This window comes from Malassezia restricta, chromosome I (assembly GCF_003290485.1).
Source record: "Malassezia restricta chromosome I, complete sequence".
Classification (NCBI taxonomy): domain Eukaryota; kingdom Fungi; phylum Basidiomycota; class Malasseziomycetes; order Malasseziales; family Malasseziaceae; genus Malassezia; species Malassezia restricta.
Genome location: NC_040193.1, coordinates 567,098 through 595,012, shown reverse-complemented (window position 1 = coordinate 595,012; position 27,915 = coordinate 567,098). Strand labels below are relative to the sequence as shown.

The following is a 27,915-nucleotide window of genomic DNA, read 5'->3' as shown; positions in this document are numbered from 1 at the left end:
GTGTTTGCTCCACCCTCGAGCAAGGCAATCCATCCGCGTAGCATGCGGCGCCACGGAAGAGCGGAATGTGATCCCGATAAAAGCTTAGGCGGGCATGTCAAATTAAAGAGATTGCACGCATTTGTGCTGGACAAGCTGTGTGAGCTGGCTTATGAAGTGCACACCCTTCACCGCATTTGGTACAAAGGGGCAGCCCAGTACAGACACATGGTATGGTGGCGGCCTCTTCAGCGCGTAAAAAGGCTCGGTGCGCTCGTTGCCACTGGTCCACTTTCAGAGAGTGTTCCATTAGCTCGTCAGACGAGTTTGCAGCATAAACGTCCCCGAGGCGCAGCTCCTGAGCTCCAAGTACTCGGCGTGCAAGCACTGGCAGCCATATCGGCAGTGTATGCTGCGTGTTGGAACGAGCAAGCCCCCGAGTATTGGCAGGTGCTGCCAAAGCATACGACACCACCAAATTCACATCAGCGAATTGACTCACGTATGCAGTCACAAACATATGATGCATTAACGCGCTTGTTGGATACCCTCATGAATATGAAGCAAGCGAGTCGTGTGTGCTATGCTCGCAGTCACGCGCATCTGGTAACACCGCCCGCGCCAATGTATGCGCCTACGTGCATGGCACTTATGGCAATCTGTGCGCGTATATGTACATTGTGTGAATTGCTGGTTCGAGGACAAGGACCGAACGAAGGGATAAAGGCATGGTGTCGTGTATTATCGCAAAATGAATTGATCCTATGACGGGGTATGTGGCGGGTTTTCCATTGTGGGGGGTATGGTTGGTTGCGTTATACGTGCTAAAGGTGGCAAAGAAGGGCTTGTTGGTGCTGGGGCTGTCCATGGGGTAGGACGCACGACTGTGGCCCATGGAATGAGACCGTCAAGTGCCATACGCAAAAGACGCGTACCATTTGGATCGTCTTGGGCCAGTGCAATGTATGGTCCAAGGAGGATGTGGCATTCACGTGTAATTTGGCACACGATAGACTCGCCATTCCAGCCCATGGAATACGTTTGCATCATAGACTCGGAGACGCCTCGTCGTAGCAAGTTACTCCGACCCATCCGATGGCGCTCCTCCTCTGACAAAAGGTCAGGTTTCGGCACAAAAGGCTTCGGGGCCGGTGGTGGATGTGCCAGTGGCTCGACGTTATTATCCGTACGCACGCGCTTGGTAGCTGGTTGCGACGTCGTCTCTGTCGCAGGAATAGCAGGCTCAAACTCACACAAATGCAGGATAATGCACTTAGGCGAGAGTGATAGTTGACGCTTAAGAATGGGATGTGCTTGGGACTTGAGACTCGCCACTATGTCGACAAATAGATCAGACGAACTGTCTTGCACGGAACGAGTCATGTCGCGTATCTTGACCTCAGCATGGGGATACTTTATTCGTAGTCGGAAACAGCACACCGGACAGTACCATTTGTCTCTCAATATGGCTGGATCATCAATGAACATGCAAGCACTGTGGAACCAGTGTGAACATCGGTCACACTGCACCATTGTACCATTATCAGGTGCAGCACATAAGCAGTATGTATCTGGTGGTAATGAGGCGAGTACGCTTTCTTCTCGGAACATAAAACGAGCACGCTTAGCCCGTTTTCTAGGTGCTTGTGGTCCTGATTTGCCGTCAGTTGAATCTTGCTGTGGATTCACACGCTTTGCCTTGGAATTCTTGGAAGAGAGGTGGAATGCTGGGAGGAATACGTCGAGTACAGTGGGCACGTGCTGGTTCTGTTGAGGTACAGTGTCACCGATCAACAGTATATTGAAGGGGCAAGCAAAAGCACGACGTGCCATGTGTCGCAACTGCGGCGTTGGCGGCGTGTTGGATGGATAGTACGGCGTCGGTCGGGCCAGGAGCGACTCAGGTAGATGACCTCCACGGAACTGCATGCTGACAGCTACACCAAACTCGACGGTGGCGCGCATGGCAGCTTGAAGTCGTGCGTGGTTTGACGGTACGAACCTGAGCTGATCGCGCTGATACTTCGGGTTCTGGAGCAAAGCGACCAGTGGAAGCTGCGAAAAAGCACGGCGATGAGAAAGCCAAGACTTGAGCTGAGATGTATCGCAGAAGGCACATTGCCATCCAAGAGGCGGCTTGGCTTTGCGGTCTAGACACCGAACATGATACACAGTGAAACACTTGGCACAGGTGACACTTGCCGCGCGATCAGTTCGTGCCTCAAAGCACAAGCATGGCGGCACCGCGGACCGCGGCGGCGGGTAAGGCACAGGAGGGTAGGAATAGATCGGCTCATAGGTCGGCTCATCCCCGACACGCATGTTTATCGCGTCTGCTTGCGCCGTACGAATCGTCCGTTCACACAACACACGAGCCTCATCGACGGTATCAGATCCTGTTAACTGCAATATGCGAGCAAGTTCGTCATTCCACTGGTCGTGTACAATGATAGCAGCCTCTATTACATCGGCATTCAGGACATGGACGCGTGCAGCGCGTATTTCGTCGAGCAACTGACGCGCCTCCGCGAGATAAGGTACTGTATCCGTGGCATCAACAGTTGTGTGTCGGTCCGCAGGATGTGTGCGCTGATGCAAGGTAGCAACTGCTTCGTGCCATTGCGCAGCTTTGTGCTCCAGTGCACTCACGCGCTTGCGAATTTCGGAGGAAGTAGCTGCATCAGGAGGTGCATCAAGCAGCGCCCGCAGAGAATCGAGCGTGATAGATGGAGCATGATGCAATAGTTGCATGGCCTTTTCGTCCCACGCGGCACCAAGGCGCAAACGCTGGGAAAGTGCCTCGCGCATTGGATGGGTACTGACAATGCCGCACGCATCAGCTTCCTGCTCAAGTTCATGTACCTCATCACGCGTAAGGAAACCTTCGCCGATACCATGCACTTCAGCAAACCATCGCACATGGGCAATCCATTGCTGCAGGGCGTGTACCTGAGGTATGTGGACATGCAAAAGCTCGCCCTGCGCGAGGATGCGCTCCGCCTCGTCCACATATGACATACTTTCGCGAGCTTCGGGATCTCGGTCCAGATACGCGGCTGCCTGTACAGAAAAGGCGTGCATTTGGTCCACAACAGCATCAAGCTGCTGGAGCTCAGGCGCTTCAAATGGCAAGGATGCCGCACGTTGTTGCAGCGCAAGAAGTGCCTCGGGTGAGCGGTCCACATCTGCTGCCATAGGCGGCGGTGACGGTGAGGTACGCCGACGCGAATCCTTGGTCCGCCGACCAGGCTTAGCTTGCCGCTTAGACAAAAAGATGCGTGCATGTTCGATCCACGGCTCGGCGCGCTTTATAAAGCGCTCGAGCTGATCAAGCTCTGGCGGTGCCATGGCAATTTTTTGCCCTTCTTGAACCAAGCCACGCAACATGCGGAGTGGGGGACGTGGATGCTGGACGAGAAAGCGACGCACACGTTGCTGCCATGCGACAGGTGCAGCCGCCCGTTCTGCAAGCCTCGATGCATGTGATGTAAGGAAGGTATCTGGGTGCCGCACACGTAGCGTCCAGCCTGCGGCCTGAGTGCCATGAACTTGTTCGGCGTGCGACAGACAAGCTGCGGCTGTGGAGTTAGCAGCTGTCGATACGACATGACTCAGATAACATAATGTCTTGCAGTGAGCGCAGGCAATTTCAGTGTCGTCGTCAAATGGTTCGTCTTCCACACCTGATACGGCCGCACGAATCAATGACCGGACACGGTCTCGGCCGTGTATCTCTCGCTGGACCATGTCTTCAAATGCAGGATGCAGCCATGCGGCTGTGTGTAATTGCTGGTTATGAAGTGCAATCGAGACCAGCAGTTCGTCGTGTGAAAACACGGGCTGACGCGCGTGCTTTTGGTAGCGGCGTACACATGCGAGGCCGTCCATGACCCAGTCGGGCAAAGCAAAATTGACAGCCTCATTCAAATTAAAGCCCTGGTTCAGACCTGAGTGGTAGGCCTTGGGGTATGTAACGACAAACTCATTTGGGCGCTGATTGCACGCATACATGCGCACGCCCTCACGCCGAGCGAGGGCAGGGCTCATCATTGTCACGAGCTGAAGTAGAAGGTCGGGGCATGCCGCAAAAAGTTCTGGAGCAATGCGTTCCATCGCAGCTTCAAAGGCCTCGGCGTCGGCACCGGGCACACCGTACCACGTCTTGGTGGCACCCCAATGCTGGTAGTTGATTGAGTACGTGTAATGATCCTCATTGTGCCAACAAAATGCTGAAAACATCATGCCGATATAGATCCACGGCGCAGTCATGCCACTGATTTCAGAGCGTATGTATCGTAGCAACGAATCAGCCAAGATGGGCATGTTGCTTAGGTTCCAGCCGCTGCGTGCGTACACATTGAGAGGATCCGACTCCATGGTAGGTGATGCATGTCCATGCGTCGTCGAGTGTACGTCAGCTCCGTACTCGACATCTACATGCTCGTCCATGCAATGCACGAGTCGCCAAAATTCGGCCTCGACACGATCTTCGCGCTCTGACAGAGTGAGAGAATGCCAGTCATCCCACCCGGCACGCTCCGCCCATATTTGTTCAAAGGCATGGCATCGCTGCCAAAAACTGTACAATGAGTGGGTCTCGCCATCTTCAAAGCCAAAATCACCACCTGTGTGCACGAGACATGTCGGACAGACCCATACTCCCCGAGGCACTTGTGATAGTGTCGGCGTCACACATGCTAAATGGTATGCGCGCTCACATTCGACGCAGGTGATGAGCGGCGAGGATGACTCATCTTGGCACACCGAGCATGTATCTGCCGCTTTAAAAGGCACATGTGAGACCGCAGGTGTGTCGCCAGCACGAGTGCGTGAAAGAAAGGCCTCGAAAGGCTCAACAAGGCGCGTGTAAGCAGACTCGAGAACACTGGCACATTTAGGTACATCACCCTCATCATATCCCAATAGGTGGGCCACACGTTCCCACGCATTTGTTCCATGCACGTTTACAGCGTGTTTAAGAGCATACAAGTCCACGGGTCGGTGACAAAGCTGCGGTATATACACACGGCCATGACCCTGTTGTGCGTGAAACTGCTCCAGCTGTTCAATGTAATTTTGCGCAACGCGCCTTTCAGCACTCAGTTCGTTGAGGCGCTGAACACGCGTCCGAAATCGGAATGTGGACTGGTCCACACTGAAATCCATATGCCACCCCTCAGGAGGCACGATCTTGGCTATACCATACGCCACGCCATTGCCGCCATCAGGTCTGGCAGTCCATTCGATATACTTAAGTGGATCATTGAACTCGTCCCAGGTGGGATAGAATGTTGGCGCCTCTTCAAGCCCAAAGAGGCGCGGCTGTGTACGTGGTGCCATGGACCTCGGCGTAGTTGCGCCTGTGGGAATGGGTGGCGGTCCATGCATTGGTCTAGAAGACGTCGATGTATCAAAAACCAGTGGTGGCGTGCAGGTCATGCGCGACACTTTGCGTGTGGCATGACGAAGGGGATTTGGTGGCGGTGGTAGGGACGACTCAGGCGGTGAGTCACCTGCGCCGCCGCTCAAGGCTTGTAGCGCATGCTTTTTGCTACGTCTCTTCGAGGGAGCCTCGTCTTCCTGTAGCACAGACGCGTCTACCCCATCGATAAAGTGGCCAAGGTCACGACATGATACGTACGCAGGCAACTTGCGCGCTGGTCGTGTGGACACCGTTGACCGACGATGGGCCGCAGCAGGCGTAGCTCTTGATCCCTCCTCTTCCTTGATGGTAAGAGGAGGCGCTTGATTCAGGTCAACAAGCGCGCCCATAGCGGCTCGACTAAGAGCGCGTGGTTGAGTGACAAGCGACGATGCAAAAGTTAGTCGTGTGAAAGCTTGCATAAGCATTTCCTCTATCAGCACCCCGCCAAATGACAAGGGCCGCACATCCCGTTATATTCTATGTAATGCTTGGACACATGTTTCGTGAGCTTAGCTTTTGGAGTTGGAGTCTAGATACACTATGCTCATATCGGAGAGAGGTCATGGTACGTGGACGTCCGCATGACACCCTCGCTCGACCTGGTAAGTCACGTGTGCATTGGGTCAGAGGGACGCGCGGCCCTCCATCAACGACTCTCGCGCCTACGATCGTTCCAAACCATGGGACAAGTACCCAGTGGAAATGCTCCTGGACGTGGCTTGAATAAGGATAAAGATAATAAGGTATGTCAAAAAGCCGAGTTACTTACATTACCAGAAGAAAGAGGGGTCTAAAAAATGGGAGCCACCAGTACCTACACGTGTCGGTAAAAAGAAGAAGCATTCCGAGTCGGCTGCAAAGCTGCCTGTTGTGCATCCTACAACACGGTGCCGATTGAAGCTATTGAAGCTTGAGCGTATCAAAGACCACTTGCTTCTTGAAGAGGAGTTTGTTATGAATCAAGACCGTCTTCGCCCTAAAGATGATCATGATGAAGAAGAGCGTACAAGAGTCGATGACCTACGCGGTAGTCCTATGGCTGTTGGTTCTTTAGAGGAGATTATCGATGATGAGCATGCCATTGTGAGTAGCTCGACGGGTCCTGAGTACTACGTGGGCATCATGAGCTTTGTTGACAAAGACTTGCTGGAGCCTGGATGCAGTGTGCTTCTGCACCACAAGACCATGGCTGTGGTGGGCGTCCTATCCGAAGATACAGATCCAAGCGTAAGCGTCATGAAGCTGGATAAGGCACCATCAGAGAGCTATGCGGACGTCGGTGGTCTTGAATCTCAAATTCAAGAGATCAAGGAATCAGTGGAATTACCGCTTACGCACCCGGAGCTGTATGAGGAGATGGGTATACGTCCACCAAAGGGCGTGATCTTGTATGGTGTGCCTGGAACTGGTAAAACGCTTTTGGCGAAGGCTGTGGCGAATCAGACCTCAGCTACATTCCTCCGTGTCGTTGGCTCGGAGTTGATCCAAAAGTATCTGGGTGATGGCCCTAAACTTGTTCGTGAGCTCTTTCGTGTGGCTGATGAACATGCGCCGAGTATCGTGTTCATTGATGAAGTCGATGCTGTGGGCTCGAAACGTTACGATTCGTCATCTGGCGGTGAGCGTGAAATTCAGCGTACGCTGCTGGAGTTGCTAAATCAACTTGATGGCTTCGACTCACGCCATGATGTCAAGGTGATTATGGCTACTAATAAGATCGAGAGCTTAGACCCAGCTTTGATTCGTCCTGGACGTATTGACCGTAAAATTGAATTCCCCCTGCCAGACCAAAAGACTAAGATGCAAATTTTCCGCCTGCACACCTCGCGCATGAACTTGGACCCTGATGTCAATCTGGAAGAGTTTGTGGCAATGAAAGACGATCTCAGTGGCGCCGATATCAAGAGCCTGACCACAGAGGCGGGTCTGCTGGCCCTGCGTGAGCGCCGCATGCGCGTAACTAAGAAAGACTTCATCACTGCCCGTGAACGTGTGATTGACCGCAAGAATGAAGGTACACCAGAGGGCCTGTATCTATAGGTATCTAGCTCTGTATGGTTACGATTGCTTGCATTCGAATTAGTCTTCGTCTTTTGTCTCCCGTCGAAGAAATAAGTCGATGGCACCACTGAATGCGGCAAAGGCCATGGCGCTGCTGAAAGCAGTGGCTGGACCGGTATTTCTTGCGAGGATACCGCCAGCCAAAAATCCTCCTAGCACGGGGTTCACGATATCGTTTTTCGCTCGGTAGCTTTCAATGCAGCATTCAATGCCCGAATATAAAGCGCCAACTTTTCCGAACCCCCGTCCACTGCTATACATGCTGCGACCCGTTTGAATAAAAAACTCTTTCGTGCTCTGCATCGTGGCAGCCGGAAGCTGCGGTGGTGGAGCAGGCAGGTTCTTGAAGTAGTTCCCACCAGGCAATTTGGTCAAGAATGCCTGAGTTTTAGTGGCAGGCGTAGTCGAACCGATTTTTGTGTTTGAGTTTCCATTCAGCTGCTCTGTATTAAGGCGTGGTGTTGCCTCTGTGGTATTCGTGAGCGAGCTTGTTGTCGAGCTCCTAGCATTTGGGGCGCTGTTTTTCTTCTTCGTGGCTTCTCGTTCTTCTTCGAGTTTCCGTGCTTTCTCTGCCGCAGCTTTGTCAATCATAGTCTGCCGAAGTGGATCATCAATAGATAATGATGCGCTCATTAGACTGAAAAAAGCTCCTAGGCCAAACCCGAGAACGCCAGAAATGGCGGCTTTACCGACACAGGACTCCATAGTCTTGACGATGTATCCCTGATACTTCAGTGATTGCATGATTTGCATGCGGTCTTCTTCCGATATACCGGGTGGTAGAGGCTCTTGCCCCGGCAGATACACGGGTGCTACAAGGGGCATCTTACTCGCCATGGTAGCCGTGTTCCGTGTGCGACGTTTCGCGTCTGCAGGTAAATTAGGCCAATTTGTTGCAACATAGAAGACTGGCCACGTGACGTGACACCGCCAGTTCACGCTCCATTCTAATTCGATCCACGCCATTGCGCGACTCTTTTCAGTCGACACGCCGACATTCGCAAGTATAGATTCAGTGTTTGGATCATTCACAACCTACAGATATATAGGAGCCGCATCTATGGATACGGTCAACAATAAGGTGATCATGTAACCCATTACGTGGTCACTTCATCGAAATAGGCGTAAGCCATGTGGTGCGTAACCAAATACACAACAAAAGGGGGTTGACGGTGTAGGTTGATATGGATAAACAAGTCATCTTTCAATTTAAAAGATGCACTTTACATCCTTGTTCGGGCTAATCGTCATCGCAACGATGAAGGAACAGCTCGTCCTTCTTCTTGAGCCTCGCATTAGCGCATGCATTAAATTACTCATCGTCGCCAACGTCAAGGCGGGTCTGGAACGAGTAGACATCGTGACCCTCTTCATTGCCCTTCTCGTGCACGAGCGTAAGGCGCTGCACGTTGGCAAAGAAGTCCTCAAGAACCTCGTTCTTCACCGAGCGGTTGCGACGGCCAAGGTTGTCAAGGGCCGGAATGCGGCACATGACCCAGTACACAATAGCGCACACCACAATGACACCGAATGAGTAAGCCCAGACGCGAACCACCGTAACCATATCAGTCCAACCGCCGTGGAGTGCAGTCAGAGGGTTGCGGTGCTCCGCACCGCTGAGCCAGCCGAACAGACAGAAAATCGTGGCGAGAATATCAACGACACCCACGGCACCAACAAGCTGCCACGAGGGGAGAGTAATCTCTGACTCACCACCGCCAAGACGGGTGACAAAGATGAGCCAGTTCTCAGTAAGAGCAACCTCAAGGTAGAGAATTTCCTGGATGCTACCAAAGTTCTCGATGATACCACCACCACGAAGGAACATAGTAGCACGGCAAATCCAAGTACCAGCGGCCAGCAGCAAACCAAGAACAATCGAGATAATCCAGATCTTAGGCAGTTGCCACTCGACGGGCTCACGAGCCGCAGGGGCATTGTCGTAAGCAATAGCAATAGTTGCAACATCAGCGAAGAGAGCAATGAACACAATCAGGTTCGCCCGGATCGTCTCGTTCAAAATAATCATCGAAAGAAGCAGGTAAACCTCAAGATGAATACAGAGCGAGATACGGTACTGGATGTAGGCCTTCATACGGTGGAAGATCTGACGAGCAACCTTGATCGATGTAATAATAGTCGAGAGACCCTCGTCAAGGAACACGACATCGGCAGCCGAGCGGGCAGCGTCCGAAGCACCTTCGACAGCAATACCACAGTCAGCCTTCTTCAGCGAAGGGGCATCGTTTACACCATCACCAGTCATGGCCGTAAGGTGGCCACGGTGCTGGAGCATCTCAACGACCTGGTACTTGTGCTCAGGGAACACTTCAGCGAAACCATCAGCAGCCTCAACAAAGTCGTGGATAGCCGAGCCAGCCATACCACCCGAACCAATAAGGCGCTGCGAATCATAAACCTTCGTGCCAAGAGCGAGCATACGGCATGTCTCCTTGGCGATAGCCACAGCGTCACCAGTAAGCATCTTAACCGAGACACCAAGGCTCTGGGCCTCAGCAATCGTTGCAGCAGTGTCGGCACGAGGCGGGTCGAACATGGGAAGAAGACCAAGCAGGCGCCACTTGTTGTCTTCCTGGATAGCAACACCAAGCGAACGGAAACCACGCGAGGCAAATTCACCAGCAACCTGGCGGTACTGAGAAGCCTGCTCCTGAGGTGGGTTGCAGAGCTTCAGGATAGCATTAGGCGCACCCTTAGCAGCAACGTAGTCCTTACCGTTCTTAGCAACTTCAGCGGTGATACGCTTCGAGACAGGATCGAAGGGCGTGAAGCGCTTAGTGCTCCAACCAGATTCGAGCTCCTCAATAGCAGCAGGGTAGTCCTTCAGCGTGGTCAGCGTAACCTTGTCAATTGGGTCAAGCGAGCGGACGTTGTGAGACGAAGCAAGAGCAGCAACAGCCATCATGAAGTTCACGTCAACACCCTCCGAAGTGAAAGGTTCGTGAATAGAAAGCTTGTTGGCTGTGAGAGTACCAGTCTTGTCCGAGCAGAGCACATCCACACCAGCGAGCGACTCAATGGCAGTGAGCTTCTGCACAATGGCCTCACGCTTAGCGAGGTATGCAGCACCGACAGCCATGGTGGTGGTGGTAACACAGGGAAGACCGACAGGGACACCAATAATAAGGAAGATCAGAGTGTAGATGAGCAAGTTGTTTTCGCTAGGGCGAGCAATTCCAACGTTACGGAAGAAGCCAGCGAACCAAACGACCAAAACAAACACAATCACAAGAACAAGCAGCGTTGTACCGATAAGAGTCATGACCTTCTGGAAGTGACCACCGCCACCGCCCTGGGTCACAAGGGCAGCAGTGCGACCGACGAACGACTGCTTAGCAATGTCTGTCGCGAGAACGTAAGCCTTTCCGCGCTTGCAACCAGTGGTGTAGAAGACAGTGTCACCAATGTGCTTATCAACAGCGAGCGATTCACCAGTGATGGCCGACTGGTCACAGGCAATAATAGCAGGACCCTTGTCAACGCCAGTCTCATCATCCTCACCACCATCACCTTGGTGCTTGGTTTCTTCCATGCGCTGACGGATAGCAGTAGCTTGGGAGAGGTCTTTGTCGTCGTAATCAGCAAGCAGACGACCATCGCAAGGAACAGTCATACCGTCTTCAACCACAACAATGTCACCGGGTACAATTTCACGAGCTTCGATCTCACGTTCTTGACCATCACGGATAACCTTGGACTTAAGAGCAATACCCTTCTTAAGCTGAGCGACAATGTCACCGGCCTGCTTCTCCTGGTACCAACCGACGAAGGCGTTGAGCATAAGGATACCACAGATGACACCAAGATCGATCCAGTCACGAAGACCACCGGCAAGACCAACAGCAAGCTCCATGACATACAAAATAGGACCACGGAAAAAGCCAATAAACTTAAGCACAAGGTTCTCAGTAGGACTTTCGAGCTCGTTGTAACCAAACATTGCACGGCGGTTAGGGACCTCTGACTCGCTCACACCCTGGAAAACATCAGTCTCGAGCCAGGCCTGGGGCACCTTCTGGGCAACTGCTTCCTCTTCACCGTTCTTGTTGACACGAACCTCGCGGACCTTCCAAGGAGTCCAGAGGCTACGCTTCTTAACGATACGGATATCGGATTCCTCTTCGTCATCACCGCCACCCGAACGCTTCTGGGCACGGATGAAAGTGACAAGAGCACCGTACTCATCATCTGGGAGGTCGTCAAAGTCGAGTCCACCCTTCTTTTCGCCGTCTTCCTGGGGCTTCTCAGTCTTTTGAGACTCCTGCTGGGGCTGCTGGTAGTTTTGCTGCTGGGCCTCTTGCTCAGCGGCGTAGCGCGCCTCATCATCGCCCTGGGGCTGGTAGTAGGTCTGACTGTACTGCTGAGCGTATCCATTAGGCTCGTAGTGGATCACGTTCTCACCAGGTTGAGTCTGATACTCAGACGACTGGAACTGTCCAGGTTGCGTCATAGGGTGCTCCTGGGTGTAGGCGTTGTCGGCCGCCACGATAGGAGGGGGAAGTTCACTTTGCCCGTACTGGGACATCTCTTGAAGTTCTACCTTGAAGTGACCAGACGCTCAAATAGATCCAGATATCCAACACCAAGCTAGTTATTGCTTGTGTTACTGTCCGAGGACACCGGGGACCAACGAACGCCAAATGGGTTAAGGTAAAGGGAGTGTTTACGATTTACAAAGCTGTTTCTGTTATATAGTACTTCCCGCTTGCTTATTCGAGTTTGTCACGGGCACGCGAATGACGTACCGTTCTCGCGGGCGGATCAATTCGGGCCTCGCTGCCAGCCGCTTTCGGCTGAGGCAGGACCTACGCGTGCAGGCCTCGTCCGAGCTGTTGTGGCAAGAACACGTCCCACATTGGCTAGTTTTTCTGTCTATTCCCCTAAGTTATTGTTATTGTGATATTTCACTTCCTTTCAGGCTATCATTTCATTTTTAAGCAATATGAGTGGTTAGTCACCATGCATATCAGGATCGACGCATGTGGAAACATACCTCACGTAATAGCCTCTGATTCTAGTGGTGTGTTTATGTGAATTGCTTCTTTCCATGATTGGTTGGCCGGCTATTGGCTTGCTTTTTTGTGCATTTTTGGCTGCGTATGAGATGCGTCCGCAGATGCATAAATGCCTAGTGGCGTTTTCGGGTCATCGTATGTAGTCGGTGTGGGCACGGCTGACCAATGTGCTGACTGTATTTCTCGAGTGTATTCCGTGTTGTTTCCCGTCATGATCCTCATTCGCGTCTTAGTTGGGCTGGATGGAACGGCCTGTATCGGCATCGTAGATCTGATTACATAACATTCTTCTAAGAAGGAATGGTCGCAGTTTGCTGGCACTTGAAGGCGCCTCGTGTTGCGAATTTTCGCCGTAGCGCAGAGCCTGCAGGGAGCTTATCGCCTGTGTGGAGATGCGTGCCCTACGTCCGAATCGTATGTATGACCGAACAACGAGAAAGTGGCCTTAGGCCTATTTAAGCTTTAGCGAGCATTGGAATGTGTGCATTCTGTCACAGTATTATTTGTAACCATCATTACTTAGGCGGAAGCACATTGAAGCTTGCGCATAGTGCTTGCTTTTAACATTACTCATGGGCACCAATCACTGTGTTTCGTGAATGGATTTCACATAACAGCCTCGTATGCAACCATATGAATGTTTCAGGGTATAGCAAGAGTTTTACTTAGCGTTGTTGTGCTTTAAGCTACGTTCATGCCCTCTTCACCACCTGCCATGGCCATATTTTGGGCCTGAGGGGCAGCACCCAAACCTGATTGTCCATTGCGCTTTGCGGAGACCACGTCATCCACGCGAAGCAATAAAGATGCAGACTAGTCGTTAGGAAACCCGTTTTGTCAATCGGCACGTACCTCAATGGCTGTCTTTAATATTTGGATTTTGATCGAAGCACTCTCATAAAGACCGTACTGTTTCATTTCCACAACACGACCCGTATTACCATCCACACCATATGAATGTTCAGCGTTTGCATGTCGAGCGCGAAGCTGCGTTAGAGTTTTGATGGTGTTTCCACCGCAATTTTGGATAAGAGTACGAGGAATCACTTCCATGGCATCCGCTACTGCATGGACAGCAGCCACCTCGACACCTTCCATGGCTTGTCCTGCATATTGAGCAAGTCCCACCGAAATAGCCATCTCCGTAGCACCACCGCCAGGCGCGAGCATAGGATGAAACACGATATTTCGAGCAACTGACATGGCATCTGCCAGGTTTCGATCAACCTCGTGTAGAATATCTTTAGATGGACCACGAAGCAAGATAGTGCACGCCTTAGGATCCGTGCATTTCTCCAGAAATGTGAAGTATTCATCGCCCATTTTCTCGATATGGAAAAGGCCGCAACGTGTTCCAATGTCTGCATCGCGCAAGTCCTCGACACGGTTGATAATCTGCGCACCAGTCGCACGAGCAATACGGTTGTTATCAGACTTGCGCACGCGACGAATACACGTCACATTGGCCTTCATTAAAAAGTGCTGCGCCAAATCTGATACACCCTTTTCGGTAAAGACGAGATCCGGCTTGAATTCAAGAATTTTATCGCACATTTGCTTCACTTGCTGTTCTTCGATCTCCAATATCTTACTCCAGTCTTCTTCGCGCGTAATTTCAATGTTAGTTTGAGACTCACCCTTTTTGTACTCTAACGAGCAATCAAGCAAGATGATACGTGGGTTTTCAATTCTCCGACGCATCTTGGGATGCGTGACATCTTTGTTTAACATGACACCATCCAGGACGCAGCTGTCTTCAATTTCACCGCCAGGTACCTTCTCAACACGTGCGTATCGCTTCAGATCGATAGTCACACCGTTTGAAAAGGGGTCATTTGAACGTTGCACATTCGTATCGATACTGGCAACCGTGCGAACGGCCTTCAAGGCAAGGCGACACATGAGCTCAGACCAGCGAGATACAAACTTGGTGCCAATCGATGTTTTGATGAGGGCCAGCATTTCTTCATCTTTGTCCACGTTCACTGGAATCGAGATTGAATCAATAATCTGAAGTGAGCGTGCCAGAGCCTTTTTAAATGCAGAAATAATCACCACTGGATGAAGGTTGCGTTCCAGCAAGGGCAAGGAATGTGCCAGCACTTCGCCTGCAAGGATGATTACGCTCGTTGTGCCGTCTCCCACTTCTTCATCCTGCGCACGACTCAGTTCAATCATGCTTTTTGCAGCTGGATGTGCCACCTCAATTTCACGCAAGATAGCATGCCCATCATTTGTCAGGAGAATGCCTCCCATCGGATCCAGGATCATTTTCAGCATAGCTTTGGGCCCAAGACAAGTGCGGATAACATCAGCGACGGTCTTGGCAGCTGTAATGTTAGAGATCTGAGCCTTGCGACCAGAATGACGCTCAGGACCAGTATTAACTACAAACACTGGCTGCTGTCCAGACATGTTCTTCCAACGCTCTTGTCTATGCGGCGGCGATTGATGTGGTGACGCGGCTGTCTGCCTTATTCCTATACCCACGTGGTGTATTCACGTGACGAAGATGGACATCATGTGGTTGGCTTTGCCCTTCCCTCTGCCCAAGTTGCGTCTGGTTGGTTGAACGCACTCTCTCGCATTCCTGAGTCCGGGCGACTCGTGTAGCGCGTCATTGCTAGGGTGGTGTGCCGCCGTTCGCGACTTGACACTAAGCTCTTTCAGCGTTGCTAGCTCTTTACCATGGCTTTTGGAGGCTTGAAAGTGAAAAAGAAGTCTGAGAAAAAGAAGGGTAACCAAGTCGGGGGGGAGGCGGCCCCTCCCGCCTCCGCCACGCCTGCTTCGTCCATCGATCTTCCTACGCGAAAAAACACGAAGTTTATTTCCGGGTTTGGCAAGAATCGATCTGACGTTGCTGCGACTTCTAGTGATAAAGCATCCGTTTCGTCTACGCTCCTTCCTAACATTGTGGGCGACACCACTAATGAGGTGAAATCCTCGCGGGCCTCCTCCAGCGCGCCTGACTCTCGAAGGCGTCTCCGCATGCCCAGTGGTATGTCACTCAAAAACAAGCGCAGCTTCAACCGTTCTGTGACGGTTGGTGATCGTCCGTCTACACAGAATCCTCAGGGCTCTAAGGAATTGGTACCTGGCACTCCTAGAAGTGTATCAGCATATGGACAGGGACTCCCAGTAGAACAGACTCGTGACCTCCCGCGAACACCGGCCTCTGAGACTGTCATCTCTTCATCCCATCCAAATGACAAAGACAAGGATACCAAGGGAATACCTGGTTCTTTACTAACAGAGAAAAGTAAGATCTTCGCCCCAGGACCGTTAATGAGGAAAAAGTCAGCTGCTTCACTGCGTTCAGAAGTTGCATCCGAGAAACCTGGAGATATCATTACACTCAGCAGTCCTTTGCGCTCGACCTCATTTCCAGCTTCTCCAGTGTATGCACCAGCTACACCCTCATATTCGACAGGCACTAGAAATGGTCTTGCCCCTTCTATCAGTGGCGCTGGTTTAAACCTACCGCTGACTTCGTATCAGTCGCCGAACGAAGTCGTTTCTAAAGCACAGGAAACGAACACCACTAACAGCATTCAAAAAACATCTAATGCTCTCTCCTACCTCACAACTGCTTCCGTGATACCAACTACAGACCCCGCTGACTTGACAACGTCCACCGTCGTTCAACATTCACTGAAGGAACCCCCATCTTCTCAGTTCCCTCAGCCATCAGGTGCAAACAGAGACGATATGGCTTCTTTATATGATAGCGATGAAGACAGTATCGACGGCACCTATACATCTCATAATGAGACCATTATGTATGATGCGTTGGATTCGATTGATACTGGCTCCGGTGCACATGGCGGTCATCCTGACGATAATTACCCTGAGCTGGCGAGCCAGCCCAGTGAAAAGAATGCTTTGAACTCTGCTTCAATTGCCGATATCCTGAAGGGCTCCAAGGACCCCTTCCAGCCGTCTGATGACACCTCATTTAAAATGAAGAAACTTGCTATCTCAAATGCAAAAGACCACGATGATTCTCTTGAGGCTGTCCAAATATCGAAGGCTGCGCCTGGAATCAACAAGGGCAAATCGGTCGAGAGTCCTATCGAAGCAGATGAAATATCTCCGGGTACGAATTCATTCCAGCCGCCACTAGACACCAAGCCTGATCTGCCTGATCCTCAGACATCTGGCACTTCAGCTTTATCGCCCAGGGATAAAGAAGCTTCGAACGTTTCGACGCTTGCAGGGACTTCACCATCTGCCCCTGCTGAATCGATGAAAGAGCCATACGAGCAGAGTCATGTTGTTGAACAAGTAAAAGAGAATCTTGCAAAGAACCATATTGAAGTCTTGGAGCCTGTGGCAGCCTCAGATAAACCATCTAAGGCTTTCGACACCATTTCGACTGAAGCTTTCAAGCTCCAGGGCACTGAGGATTCTGAACACGCGGCGCACCCTCCACCAACGTCCTCGAATCCTTTGATTTTGGAGGCAAGGGAACCAAATGTGGACGAAAAGGATGTTTCCGGAGCAGCCTCCGTTCCACCGATCAATTCAATTTCATTGGCACCTGTGGCTAGTAGCCAAACGAAACCTACAAACCCAATATCTAAGCATACAAATCTACTCGCAAATCCCATCGATATAATGCCTGTCGGGCAAAAATCGACTGAGCGTGCGGAACCTGTCGCTGCACCCACCAAGCAAGATATTTCACCAATGGATCAAGTTGCGCCACCTGAGTCGAATTTGGTTGAAACACAACCTTCAAAGGTGCCGACAAAGCCTGAAGTTGCCTCTATCGACTCGGCACCAGACCCTCAGCTGGAATCGTCAACAAATGTCCCCGAACCTGAAGCAACCAAGAACATTCTGACTCATCCTGTGCACGTAAATCCTGAAATTAATGAATCATCTACTAAGCAGTCAGCGTCTGCAGCCATTTCAGGCGTATGGTCTAATCTGCTGCCATTTGGCAAACTAGAGGCTCAATCCAACAAGATTGACGAAGAAACGACCCAAGCTAATGGTCCTAACACGTCCGAGTCATCTTTCACTGCTGCTTCGGCCATCGATGGTGCGGCCGCTGGCCCTGTTTTGTTGGGTGTTTCTACCACTGCCGATGAAACCTCTCAAGATCAACATGTCAAGCCGGAAAAACTTGAGGATGCGGCACCGAATTCATCAAGCAACTCTGAGCTTGAAGCGCGCACGGAAACCAATTCTGCTATATTGCGTTCGGGCAATGTCGATGTCAAGAGTGAAACGTTGCTCTCTGAAGAGCGATCTAAGGACTCTTCTTTTGTCGAGGAGGTCCCTAAGACAGCTGACATTCCTGGTATCCCAGAGAAAGATGCAGCAGTATTGGAAGATGAGGCAGCTTCGGAATATACGACTAAGGATGAGGCCGATACTTCTGTGCATATGGGAAACAAGCTAAAGGACCAAGAACTCGTCGCCGAAAAAGCACCAGTCTTGGAGCCATTGGTGGAAAAAGACTCAAGGCCCGTCAACACTGTTATCGCTGCTGCCCCCATTGTGGGTTCCAGCTCCGGTAACGACTTACCCAGCATATCAACCGTGGAAGACAGGCCTTCGCCTACAGTGCAAGAGTCGATTAATGATGAAATCAGCACTGGACCTGTGCCTGTAGAGCCTTTGCGCATACCAAAGCGAGGCAACGTTGATACGATGCTGCCTGTTGCTTCTCCGTCGCAAGAGCCCATGCCGCCAGCGCAACTCTCCTCTGATACAAACGAAACTCCTCAGCCTTTAAGAATGGAAAGTAATGAGGCTCCGGTGCCGACCGACGAACAATCATCAAAGAGGCACTCTGTTGCTATGACCACGCAGCAGACTACCGATTCTGACAAACTTTCCAAGGCGTCTAACGATTCGCAGAGATTAATCCCGACGTCTTTGGACGAATCAGAAGCACCCAAGCGCAGGAGCTCTCTAATCAAAGCGGCCGGCGAGTTCTTGGGAAGCAACCTTCCGTTCTCTCTCTCATCGCGCTTCGGCGATGTCTCGAAGAATTCATCCAAGGAATCCACGAAAGAGTCTACACCAGAGTCTAAACTGGAGCCAGAGCCTAAGTCGAAGCCCGAGGTGGAATCTGTGTTGGGGCCAGAGATCAAAACAGAGCCGGAATTGGAGCTTAAGCCCGAACCTAAGCTTGAGCCCCAGTCGGAGCCCGAACCTAAGCCGGATTCCGAGTCAGGATTGAAGTCTACGCCCGAGCTTCAGAACATGCAAGAGCCTCCATCTCAACCTGGAGATGTCTCTGCCATGGATCGCGAAAACCAAATGCTTGTTTGTCAACCTAATTTCCAGCATGCAGACCACGCAAAACAAGCACTGGCCGCTAATCCGGAGCCGCAAGAGTCTATACCAGTGGCTGAGCCCTTGGAAAAAGCGGTTCCAACAGAGGAAGGTGAAGTCAAACTGGAAACTCAAGCTGAATTGGCTTCAGCTGCACCAGAGGCGCACCATGAGCCAATCATGCCACAATCTGCCGCTTCACCTGAGCTCCCTCACAGACCCATGTTTGCGCCTCTTGCGCCCGGCACAACGTTGCCATGGGCTATGGGAACAATGCCTTTGCCCCAGAGGACACAAGGTAAGATGCAAGGTACATCGCCAGCTGTACCGTCAGCATCCTTAACAGGTGTAGACGATGAGCTGCCTACACCGCCGGAGCCGTTTCATCCGCCGGAGATTCTGACGCATCACGAACAGCCAGATCCCACGCAACTTGTACAACCACCGCAAGAAGCGTTACAGCCTGCCGTGTCCTTACATGCTGCGCCCGGCGAGCTTGTTCCGAATCATTTCGCTTCTTCGTTCGTGCACCAGCCATGGCCAAGGCAAGAACAAACGGAAGCTAAATCAGACCTGAGCGTGCCTTTGGAGCCAACACAGTCATTCGCGCCAGGACCGCCACTGCCTACGAAGAAAGAGGAGGCGAATGGTCAGAACGAGCCAACACCTTCGTGGCCCGTTTTGGGGCCTGCTGTCCCGCAGCCTATGTTGTGGCAGCCTAATGAAGATGAACATGATTTGGCGGAGGAGCAGCTTTCTCGACGTTACACGCTCGAGAAGCAACCGGAGCTCGAGAATTATGGCCCTTCATTTGAACCGCGTTTCCTCCACACCGTACCAGAAGAACAAGCTGATACTTCGGCGACCGATGCGACTCAAATCAATGACTTGGCTGAAGTAAAGGGTACTGATGAACTGGTGGCTGCTCCGGCTCTTCCTATGCAAGCGCCCAACACATTCTCGGTTGATCCTAACGCTCCGCTGCAGGGTACAGGCCAATACGACCCTCACCAAGTTCGTGGCTTCATACGGGCCATGGACACTGACAACTATGAACACGCCATGCGACGCGCGTCGAGGATGGGTGTCCCCCTGGACGTAATCCCCTCGAACAGCCCAGTGCCTTATCCTGACCCACCGGAGAACCTGCCTCGTCCCAGTGAATTATTTGCTGGAAAGGGTGTGCGTTGGGATTCACCTGACTGGCTTCGTTCGCAGCTGCGCAAGAATGTCGAGGCACCGTCTCAGGCTAAATTCCATGCTTTTCTGAAGTCTCGTCGACAAGTTATCCCTGCTTTCGTATGGCATGATGCCGCGTCAAACCCGGCCTTACACGGTGAAGAGTATGTCGACTTGGCGGCACCATCCACAGTGCCTAAGAACGAACCAGAATCGGAGCAATTGTCGACGAGTGAGCGTCATCAAGAACCGCAACCATCGGAGACCACTTTAAAAACAGAAAACGAGCCTCTACATGCCGAGGACAAGACTAGCGGTCTTCAGGATGCGGCTGACATTGTGCCGACGCTACCTTTGTTGCTGCCTGATTCTTACTTGCTATCCGACTCAGACCCCATCGAAACGAGTTTACTCAACTTGGATGAGCTCGAGCGCTCGTACCAGAGCAAGATGCATCCGCCAAAGCCTGTTGAGTCCGACGAAGGGTACACCAAGTACCCGTACAACTCTGAATTATTGACGCACGATCGGGCCGTGGTCGCAGATGCGCCACCATCTTTGCCGCCAAAGATACCATCCCCATACGAGTATACGCCCAATCGCCCTTCTGCGGATGGTCGACCATGGAATGAGCATTATGGCCAAGCGCCATTCGCACAACCTCAGTTCATGCCGCCCGCACCACACGCCGAAATGCCCCCAAATGATGTCTATCAACAGCAATTCGTCCCTCTTCCTGAACAGGTACCTGTATACGATGGCGGTCTACACGGACCCACTGAGTACGCTCATGAACCTCGTTATCGCCCTGATGAGCCGCAGAACGGACAGGACCTGCCAGGCCAGGAGTATGGTCATGTACCATACCCTGAACCAACTCAACCGCATCATTATCATAATGTTGGCTTCCCTAGGGCTGAAGAATTCGAACATGGTGCACATCCTCACCATCAACCTGCGGAGCCACAAGTTCATTACGGTAATCCTGCTTTCGGAACGTACGCAGGCGAGACTTTCGGTCCTTATCCCGGCCAACTTGTACAATACCATGACCCCGCTATGCATGGCTTGCAACCCGGCTTTGCTCAGCCATATCCAGGTCCAGATTCTCAGGTGTACCAGATGCCTATGCAGCCACGACCTGATTTACACACGCAACCTTTCGTGCAACAAGCGCTGTTGCCGCAAGCCCATATTACGCCCTACCAACAATTCTCTTCGCTATCGGTTCCGCAACATGAGCCGCAACCTTACGATGGGAACCAGGGCACCGTCTATGACGAGAATTATATGGACTCACAACAAGCTTGGCTGCGGCAGCAGTTCTCAGATCAACAACCACGCCCAGAATTTTATCAACACGAGCCGCATAGGTTCGGTTTCTCTCACGAGGAACAGGCGCACGAAAGCCATCAGCCGCAACTTGACTACGCTCAGCAACAGCCACGCCTTCACACGTGGGACGACGGTGTGGTATCGGCGTCGGCGCCATCATCTCCAATCGCATTGCGCGATCCTCACCTTGCGTCGGATATGGCGAATACGGATGCCAATGCAGCCTCGATTTCACCAGGCTGGCAATCATCAGCTTACCAGTCTATGAATACAAACGGATTCACGCCCATACTCTCATCCACTCCAACTCAGAAATACGATACGAAGAAGAGCAAGCGCCGCGGTGGTAGCAGTCACCGCACTGGTTGGGCTGCGCTTCTCCACAATGATCCCCTTTCCGCTCTCCAGTAGACACCCGTCGTATGCAATCACGTGTTTCGCTCTCCTGTACTCGCTAGCATGGCAATGCGGCGCCTTCGGGACAGGAAGGCGCGCATCGTCTACGAGGTTGAGTCCGACGAGTCTGACGACCAGCAAGACTCGGACTTTCAGGGCAGCGCATATTCTGAAGAGGACCTCCCTACGTTGAAAAAAGACAACTCATTGGCGCAGGAGCAGGAGTCGAGTGATGATGAATTCTACGCAGAAATCAGAACAGAGAATACACTGCGGCACATTCCTCCTATCAAGAAGGAGCCCACGCCTTCAGAGACCGATAGCGACACACCCTTGGCCCAACGTGTACGACACAAAAAGCCCACTAAACCGAAGCTCACGCGATTCCAACGCTCCCTTGCGCAGTTAAATCATATACATCCGGAACTGGTTCCTGTATGGGATAAACTACGTGCCATGCGGCGCGATAAGTCAAAGCCCGCACCTCGAGCTGAGCAGCCCAGTAATATTTGCATTTCGCTTCTGCCATTTCAACTAGAGGGCCTGTATTGGATGCAACAACAGGAGCAAAGTGAATGGCGAGGTGGACTTTTGGCAGACGAAATGGGTATGGGCAAAACAATTCAAATGGTGAGCTTGCTTGTGGCGGACCCGAAGCGACCGAGTCTCGTCGTGGCTCCCACGGTGGCACTATTGCAATGGCGTAATGAAATGCGAAAGTATGCACCAAGTCTCCAAGTATTAGTATGGCATGGTGCCCAGCGTGCCAAGGATGCAGAGGCTTTGCATGCTTCCGATGTGGTTCTTACATCATATGCTGTATTAGAAAGCACATTCCGCCGTGATCGATACGGGGTTATGCGAAACGGCCGTCGCGTACACGACCGAAGCTTGTTGCATACAATGTTATGGCGCCGGATAATTCTGGACGAGGCCCATCATATTAAAGAAAGAACATCGAACACATCGCGTAGTGCATTTGCCCTTCAGAGTGACTTTAAATGGTGTCTCAGTGGAACGCCACTCCAAAACCGAGTTGGTGAATTGTATGCCATGGTCCGATTCTTGGGCGGAGACCCGTTTGCGTACTATTATTGTCGACAATGTCCGTGCAAGTCGGCAACCTGGCAATTTCACCATAACAGTTATTGTGTCCAATGTGGTCATAAACCCATGGTTCATTTGAGTTTTTGGAATTTTATGATATTGCGCCCGATTCAACGTGATGGCACTGACGAGGGCGACGGAGAAGAAGCATTCGCTCGTCTACGTCTTCTCCTTGACTGCATCATGCTTAGGCGGACGAAACTCGAACGCGCCGACGATATGGGATTACCGCCACGTACGATTGAAGTACGACGAGATTTCTTCAGTCCTGAGGAAGAGGACTTGTATAAAAGTCTGTATTCATCTACAACACGCAGTTTCAGCACTTATCTGGATCAGGGTACCGTATTAAACAACTACAGCAACATTTTTACGCTTCTCACGCGTATGCGGCAAATGTCAAACCATCCAGATCTCGTGCTTCGTTCAACTACTCGCTCGAACGCTGATTTGCTTGGCAAAATTGATGAAATCAATGTATGCAAACTATGCTTAGAAGAAGCTGAGGATGGTATCATGTCTCAGTGTCGGCATGTGTTTTGCCGCGCATGCATGCAGCAGTATCTTAACAGTTTTGAAGGCGATCAAGACCCCTCGCTGCGACGCACACATGATGAACCAGATTGCCCATATTGCCATGCTGTGTTATCCGTGGATCTTGACGCGCCTGCATTGGAGCCGCCACAACCCGTTGCTACTCCCAGTGACCCTAAACGACAGGGTATTTTGACTCGTATCGACTTGTCGAACTGGCACTCGAGCACCAAAATCGAGGCGCTCGTGGAAGAGCTCACAAAACTACGAGAATTACCAGATCGTACTATTAAGAGTTTGGTGTTCAGTCAGTTTGTCAATTTTTTAGACTTGATTGCCTTCCGACTCCAGCGTGCAGGATTTCGTATATGTCGGTTGGAAGGTAACATGACGCCTGAAGCTCGCGACCGAACCATTCAACACTTCATGGAGAATCCAGGTGTGACTGTGTTTCTTGTCTCGCTGAAAGCAGGTGGTGTGGCGCTCAATTTGACCGAGGCATCGAGGGTTTACCTGATGGATCCTTGGTGGAATCCGGCTGTCGAGGTGCAGGCTATGGACCGCATTCACCGCTTGGGACAGCATCGCCCTATCGTTGTCAAGCGCATGATTATTGAAAACAGCATTGAAAGCCGCATTATTGAATTACAAAACAAAAAGAGTAAGTAAAATTTGACTTACTGTACAGGCGCTATGGTCGACGCAGCCATTGGTCAAGATGATACTGCCATGGGGCGTCTCAGTGTAGATGATTTACGCTTCCTTTTCACCATGTAAATTCTGGAGCCCACTGTATCGATCGTTGTAGATACCAAGGAGCTCCTTGTCCAGCAACAGCACGTAATATAGTCCATAACGTCATGTCATCTGCCTGAATAAAGCTTTGGTACATAATTACACCAGCGTTTCGAATTTTTCCCGGTTGCCGAACATCCAAGGTATCTAGCAATCGAGGATGAGTCGCCATGTCCCACAACACAGCATTCTCCATCTTCTGTCCAATACTCGATGCTATACTTTTGAGTGCTTCCAGTATCGCGAATAGAACCTGACCCTCTGTCGCATGTTGATTGTACAAATGCACATGGGCACGTTTCGCAACAGCCCCTCTTTCAGGCCGGGGCATTACACGCGGCTGTGCCGAGCGGTCTGTGCATAGGGTATAGAGCATTTGACGCCATTGAGGCCATATATCCTTGAGAATGCGTCGTCCGAAACCCTCTGACACATGCTGTGCGATGGTCGAGACTAGTCCTGTCGCATGGATCCATACATTGACATCATATTCCACATTCAAACTTACAGAAGTAGCACTGGTACCAAATCGTGCAAGGATCAATGGCCACGCACGGTCCAGAACAGGATACAATTCGGCGGTGCGTTCTTGAGGAGCGAGAATAGCTACACCATCGCGAAGCATATCCAAGGCACGCATGCGAAGATATGCACTCCCATGACTGAGGAATGGAATACATCGTATAAGAATCTCATTTAATACTGATTGCAAGCGGTTTGGCGCGGGATTCGCATCTTGATTCGCATCTTCATCAGGGACGGATAAATCGGCTAAAGATTCATCTCGAGATGTACCCGTCATGTGCATTTCAAGCCATTGCCTAAAATCCTCGATAGGCGACTTCATTTTAGGTTGAATACGCTCTTTAGGCGGCTGCATAGGTGCAAGTACCGCCACGAGTCGAGCAAGCACAGCCAACAATCCATCACAAACATCTTCGTGCCCATGAAATTGATCGAGTGCCGCAAGCACTTCGTCCACGGCATCTTCTACCCATGGTACAGCCTCAGCACCCAGCATTTGAATTACTTGCACCAGTACCCACGGTGCAGCGCGTGCACTCATCAAAACTGTCTGTTGCGTCGGTCGGATCGGTGCAATACTTAGGCCAGCATATAGTTCCGAACGTAAACCAGATATAAGTCTGTGACTTGCTGCGCCAAGCACATAGTCTGTGTGATGCAAGATACAGCTCTGGATGCTGGGGTATGCACATGCGTCGGACATGCGTTCTAATGCATACTGAGCCGCATTTCGCACCACTTCATCTCGTCTGCCAAATGCTCCAAGAACAGGGTATAAGATTTGTAACAATAGTGGCCGGCAAGAAACGCCCAAAAGAGAAGCGGCCGAAGCCAAGATACAAAGAGACAATGCATCACAGTGATCACGCATAGCATTGCGCCGTTCAAGCGCACGTTCCTTTTTGGCCATTTCAGGTCCCTTAGATTTTAAATTCGAGACGTCGATACGGGCACTGTCGACGAACGAAACATCTAGTGCTGGACCTGCATTTAAACGTCCAATTCTGTCGGTAAATGCTGGAAGGCCACGGACCATGGTTGTGTCACTTGTAGGAATAGACTCGACCACTTCCTGCATTTCAGGTTCTTCTTTTTCTTCCACTTCTGCATGCCATGCGTGCTGTAACTCATGCACAACGTGCCGAGCAAAGCCGTGTGCTGCTTTCCGTAGTGCCCGACCTTCTGGTAATGTCATCCACGTTTCCAAATCACGCGTTGTTAGAATGTGACTTGTACCAAGCATTACCTCATTCACAACCAATAAGTGTACACGAGCACGATTAATATCTGTTATGCGGCACATACGAGCCACATGCATGGCATAAAGTGGCAGTGAAAAGGCTGACTGGTACCGCGGAGAGAGTGCGGAGCGCCTCTGGACAGCAGCACAGAGCAGGACCGCCGTGGCTTCACCCCATGCAAACCACATCCGTCCCAGTGCGTACATAGATCCGGGTTCGAGTTGTCCCAGCGCTGGTCGGATATAAGGAATGGTATCTGCAGCCATAACCCCATTTGTCAGCTCATGCACACAAAATGCTTGCATCAATGCATCGAACCACCAATGGAAATCGCCATGGTGTGAAGCGACACGCAGGAATGCCATATGCGGTGAGCCCATTTGCACATCGAGCAGGTCATGGGACAAAAGCGAAGCACACATCCGTACTCTGCGAGCATGCATTTGAACGTCTGCATCGTGAATTCGCTTCACAGCTGATGCTAGAGATAAAAGTGCATGCGTCATTATGCGATCCATTAGAACTAATAGAGATGATCCCAAAGCACGCACGGCGTCCCTAGCTTGCTGCGTAACACGTTCAGTATGCCAATCACAACTCATATCCAGAAGTGTACATGTGAGATCTTCACATGGATCTGCCTCCATATCTTGACGTGCCCATTGAAGGGTCTCTGGCATGCAGGTGAGAAGAGTGTGTGCCATGCGCGTCATCGCAAGCTGGACAGGCACGTCGTTGCGTTCGCCAAGAGGCACAAGAGCTTTGAGGGCAATAAGCACAGGATTCATTGTTCGTTCCAGCCACGAATTTTCGATCGCATCGCTTGTTATAGATGTAGCAGGTGTGCTCATCTCGCTCTTTGCACTCAAAGTTTCTGTTTCTTCTTCAAGTTCCGAATTAGGGCTCATGAGCGAGTTGATATCCAACTTTCCAAAGTCTTCCAATGAAGAGGGTACTTCAGAGTCTAATGAGTTTGTACGATATGGTGCCGTAAGAGGGTCTTGAAGACAAAGAACTAGCATAGCCGTTAGTAAATCCACAGCATATGCAACGTTGACCGCTGAGCTAGCTCTGGTGGCCACTTTGACCAGAGAACTTGCTACACCAGGAAGTATCATGCGCAGTCTTTCACTGCATGCAATAGTATCGGCATGTATCGCGCGTTCACGCAAGGCAGAATGATCCACCTGCATGGTATTGTCCAACACAAGGGTGCAGCCACCCATCCACGAGATACTGACGATGCCAACCAAGGTAAGGGCCGTGCGGCACAATGAGGCAGGTGCGCTTGGTTCGCGGCTCATATCGAGGGCCAATTTGAGTGCGTGTGCCAAGGCGCCAGAGCTTGCTCGACTGTCTCGTACCGCTGCGACGTGCTGCGTGGCAGGGTATATTTGATTTGGGCCGTCGAATTCTTCAAGAGATGGTAAACTTGATACACCATCCCATTCCCAATGATCATTGGAAGGTGGTAGTTGCGAGATGCGCGGCTGAAGCACCCGCGCCAAAAACTGCGCCGTAGCTTCACGGGTCTCGTAATTATTTTGCACGGGGCAAGACCGAGGTCCACCACTAAGCGTCATAACACCAAGAAAGAGCAATTGTTCCCAAACTCTCCAATCAGGCGAACCAGATATAGTTGTGGGACATGTTTCTGCTTTGCTGCATGACTGAATATGTGCCCATGTCCAAGTCTGCCACCAGTCAGTGGCCAATTGAGCAAGTACACGAAAAATGAGAGTCCTTACACGATTGGGAAAAGAAAAGATTCCGTTTTCGTGCGTATTTAGCAGTTGGGACACCGGATAAAACACATAGTGTACGAGTGAAGGCGTTAATGTATCAACTACCTCAAGACACACATGCAATTGCGCGAGCGCATCTTCGAGTGCATTGTCGTCTGGGGCCTTGTTGATTAAGCGAAGCAAATTCACACACACGGGACGAAGCTTCTGAAAATTTGCATTGGACGCGCCGCTTGTCGGCGCGCCACTGGCCGTCGTCATGGACG

General features: G+C 51.3%; 9 protein-coding genes across 9 annotated transcripts; 4 read left to right on the top strand and 5 right to left on the bottom strand.

Annotated features, from left to right (window-relative positions):
- Positions 1-42: 42 nt before the first annotated feature.
- On the top strand, positions 43-747 carry MRET_0350 (uncharacterized protein; the record flags this gene model as incomplete). Its single annotated transcript, XM_027626977.1, has 1 exon — positions 43-747. One exon carries the CDS (start codon positions 43-45, stop codon positions 745-747), a length of 705 nt encoding a protein of 234 aa, XP_027482628.1.
- Positions 742-5,751, bottom strand: MRET_0349 (histone demethylase JARID1; the record flags this gene model as incomplete). Its single annotated transcript, XM_027626976.1, has 1 exon — positions 742-5,751. The coding sequence occupies one exon, from the start codon at positions 5,749-5,751 to the stop codon at positions 742-744; it is 5,010 nt and encodes a 1,669-aa protein (XP_027482667.1).
- A 333-nt stretch (positions 5,752-6,084) lies between these two features.
- MRET_0348 (26S proteasome regulatory subunit T2) lies at positions 6,085-7,444 on the top strand (the record flags this gene model as incomplete). The annotated part of the gene is made up of 2 exons (XM_027626975.1): positions 6,085-6,147; positions 6,182-7,444. The coding sequence occupies 2 exons, from the start codon at positions 6,085-6,087 to the stop codon at positions 7,442-7,444; spliced, it is 1,326 nt and encodes a 441-aa protein (XP_027482666.1).
- Positions 7,445-7,483: 39 nt separating this feature from the next.
- Positions 7,484-8,302, bottom strand: MRET_0347 (mitochondrial import inner membrane translocase subunit TIM22; the record flags this gene model as incomplete). Its single annotated transcript, XM_027626974.1, has 1 exon — positions 7,484-8,302. The coding sequence occupies one exon, from the start codon at positions 8,300-8,302 to the stop codon at positions 7,484-7,486; it is 819 nt and encodes a 272-aa protein (XP_027482659.1).
- Positions 8,303-8,777: 475 nt separating this feature from the next.
- Positions 8,778-12,011, bottom strand: MRET_0346 (H+-transporting ATPase; the record flags this gene model as incomplete). Its single annotated transcript, XM_027626973.1, has 1 exon — positions 8,778-12,011. One exon carries the CDS (start codon positions 12,009-12,011, stop codon positions 8,778-8,780), a length of 3,234 nt encoding a protein of 1,077 aa, XP_027482658.1.
- Positions 12,012-13,182: 1,171 nt separating this feature from the next.
- On the bottom strand, positions 13,183-14,916 carry MRET_0345 (T-complex protein 1 subunit gamma; the record flags this gene model as incomplete). Its single annotated transcript, XM_027626972.1, has 2 exons — positions 13,183-13,314; positions 13,354-14,916. 2 exons carry the CDS (start codon positions 14,914-14,916, stop codon positions 13,183-13,185), a joined length of 1,695 nt encoding a protein of 564 aa, XP_027482661.1.
- A 273-nt stretch (positions 14,917-15,189) lies between these two features.
- On the top strand, positions 15,190-21,717 carry MRET_0344 (uncharacterized protein; the record flags this gene model as incomplete). The annotated part of the gene is made up of 1 exon (XM_027626971.1): positions 15,190-21,717. The coding sequence occupies one exon, from the start codon at positions 15,190-15,192 to the stop codon at positions 21,715-21,717; it is 6,528 nt and encodes a 2,175-aa protein (XP_027482660.1).
- Positions 21,718-21,765: 48 nt separating this feature from the next.
- On the top strand, positions 21,766-24,120 carry MRET_0343 (DNA repair protein RAD16; the record flags this gene model as incomplete). Its single annotated transcript, XM_027626970.1, has 2 exons — positions 21,766-24,004; positions 24,032-24,120. The coding sequence occupies 2 exons, from the start codon at positions 21,766-21,768 to the stop codon at positions 24,118-24,120; spliced, it is 2,328 nt and encodes a 775-aa protein (XP_027482663.1).
- MRET_0342 (TELO2-interacting protein 1) lies at positions 24,110-27,910 on the bottom strand (the record flags this gene model as incomplete). The annotated part of the gene is made up of 1 exon (XM_027626969.1): positions 24,110-27,910. The coding sequence occupies one exon, from the start codon at positions 27,908-27,910 to the stop codon at positions 24,110-24,112; it is 3,801 nt and encodes a 1,266-aa protein (XP_027482662.1).
- Positions 27,911-27,915: the final 5 nt, after the last annotated feature.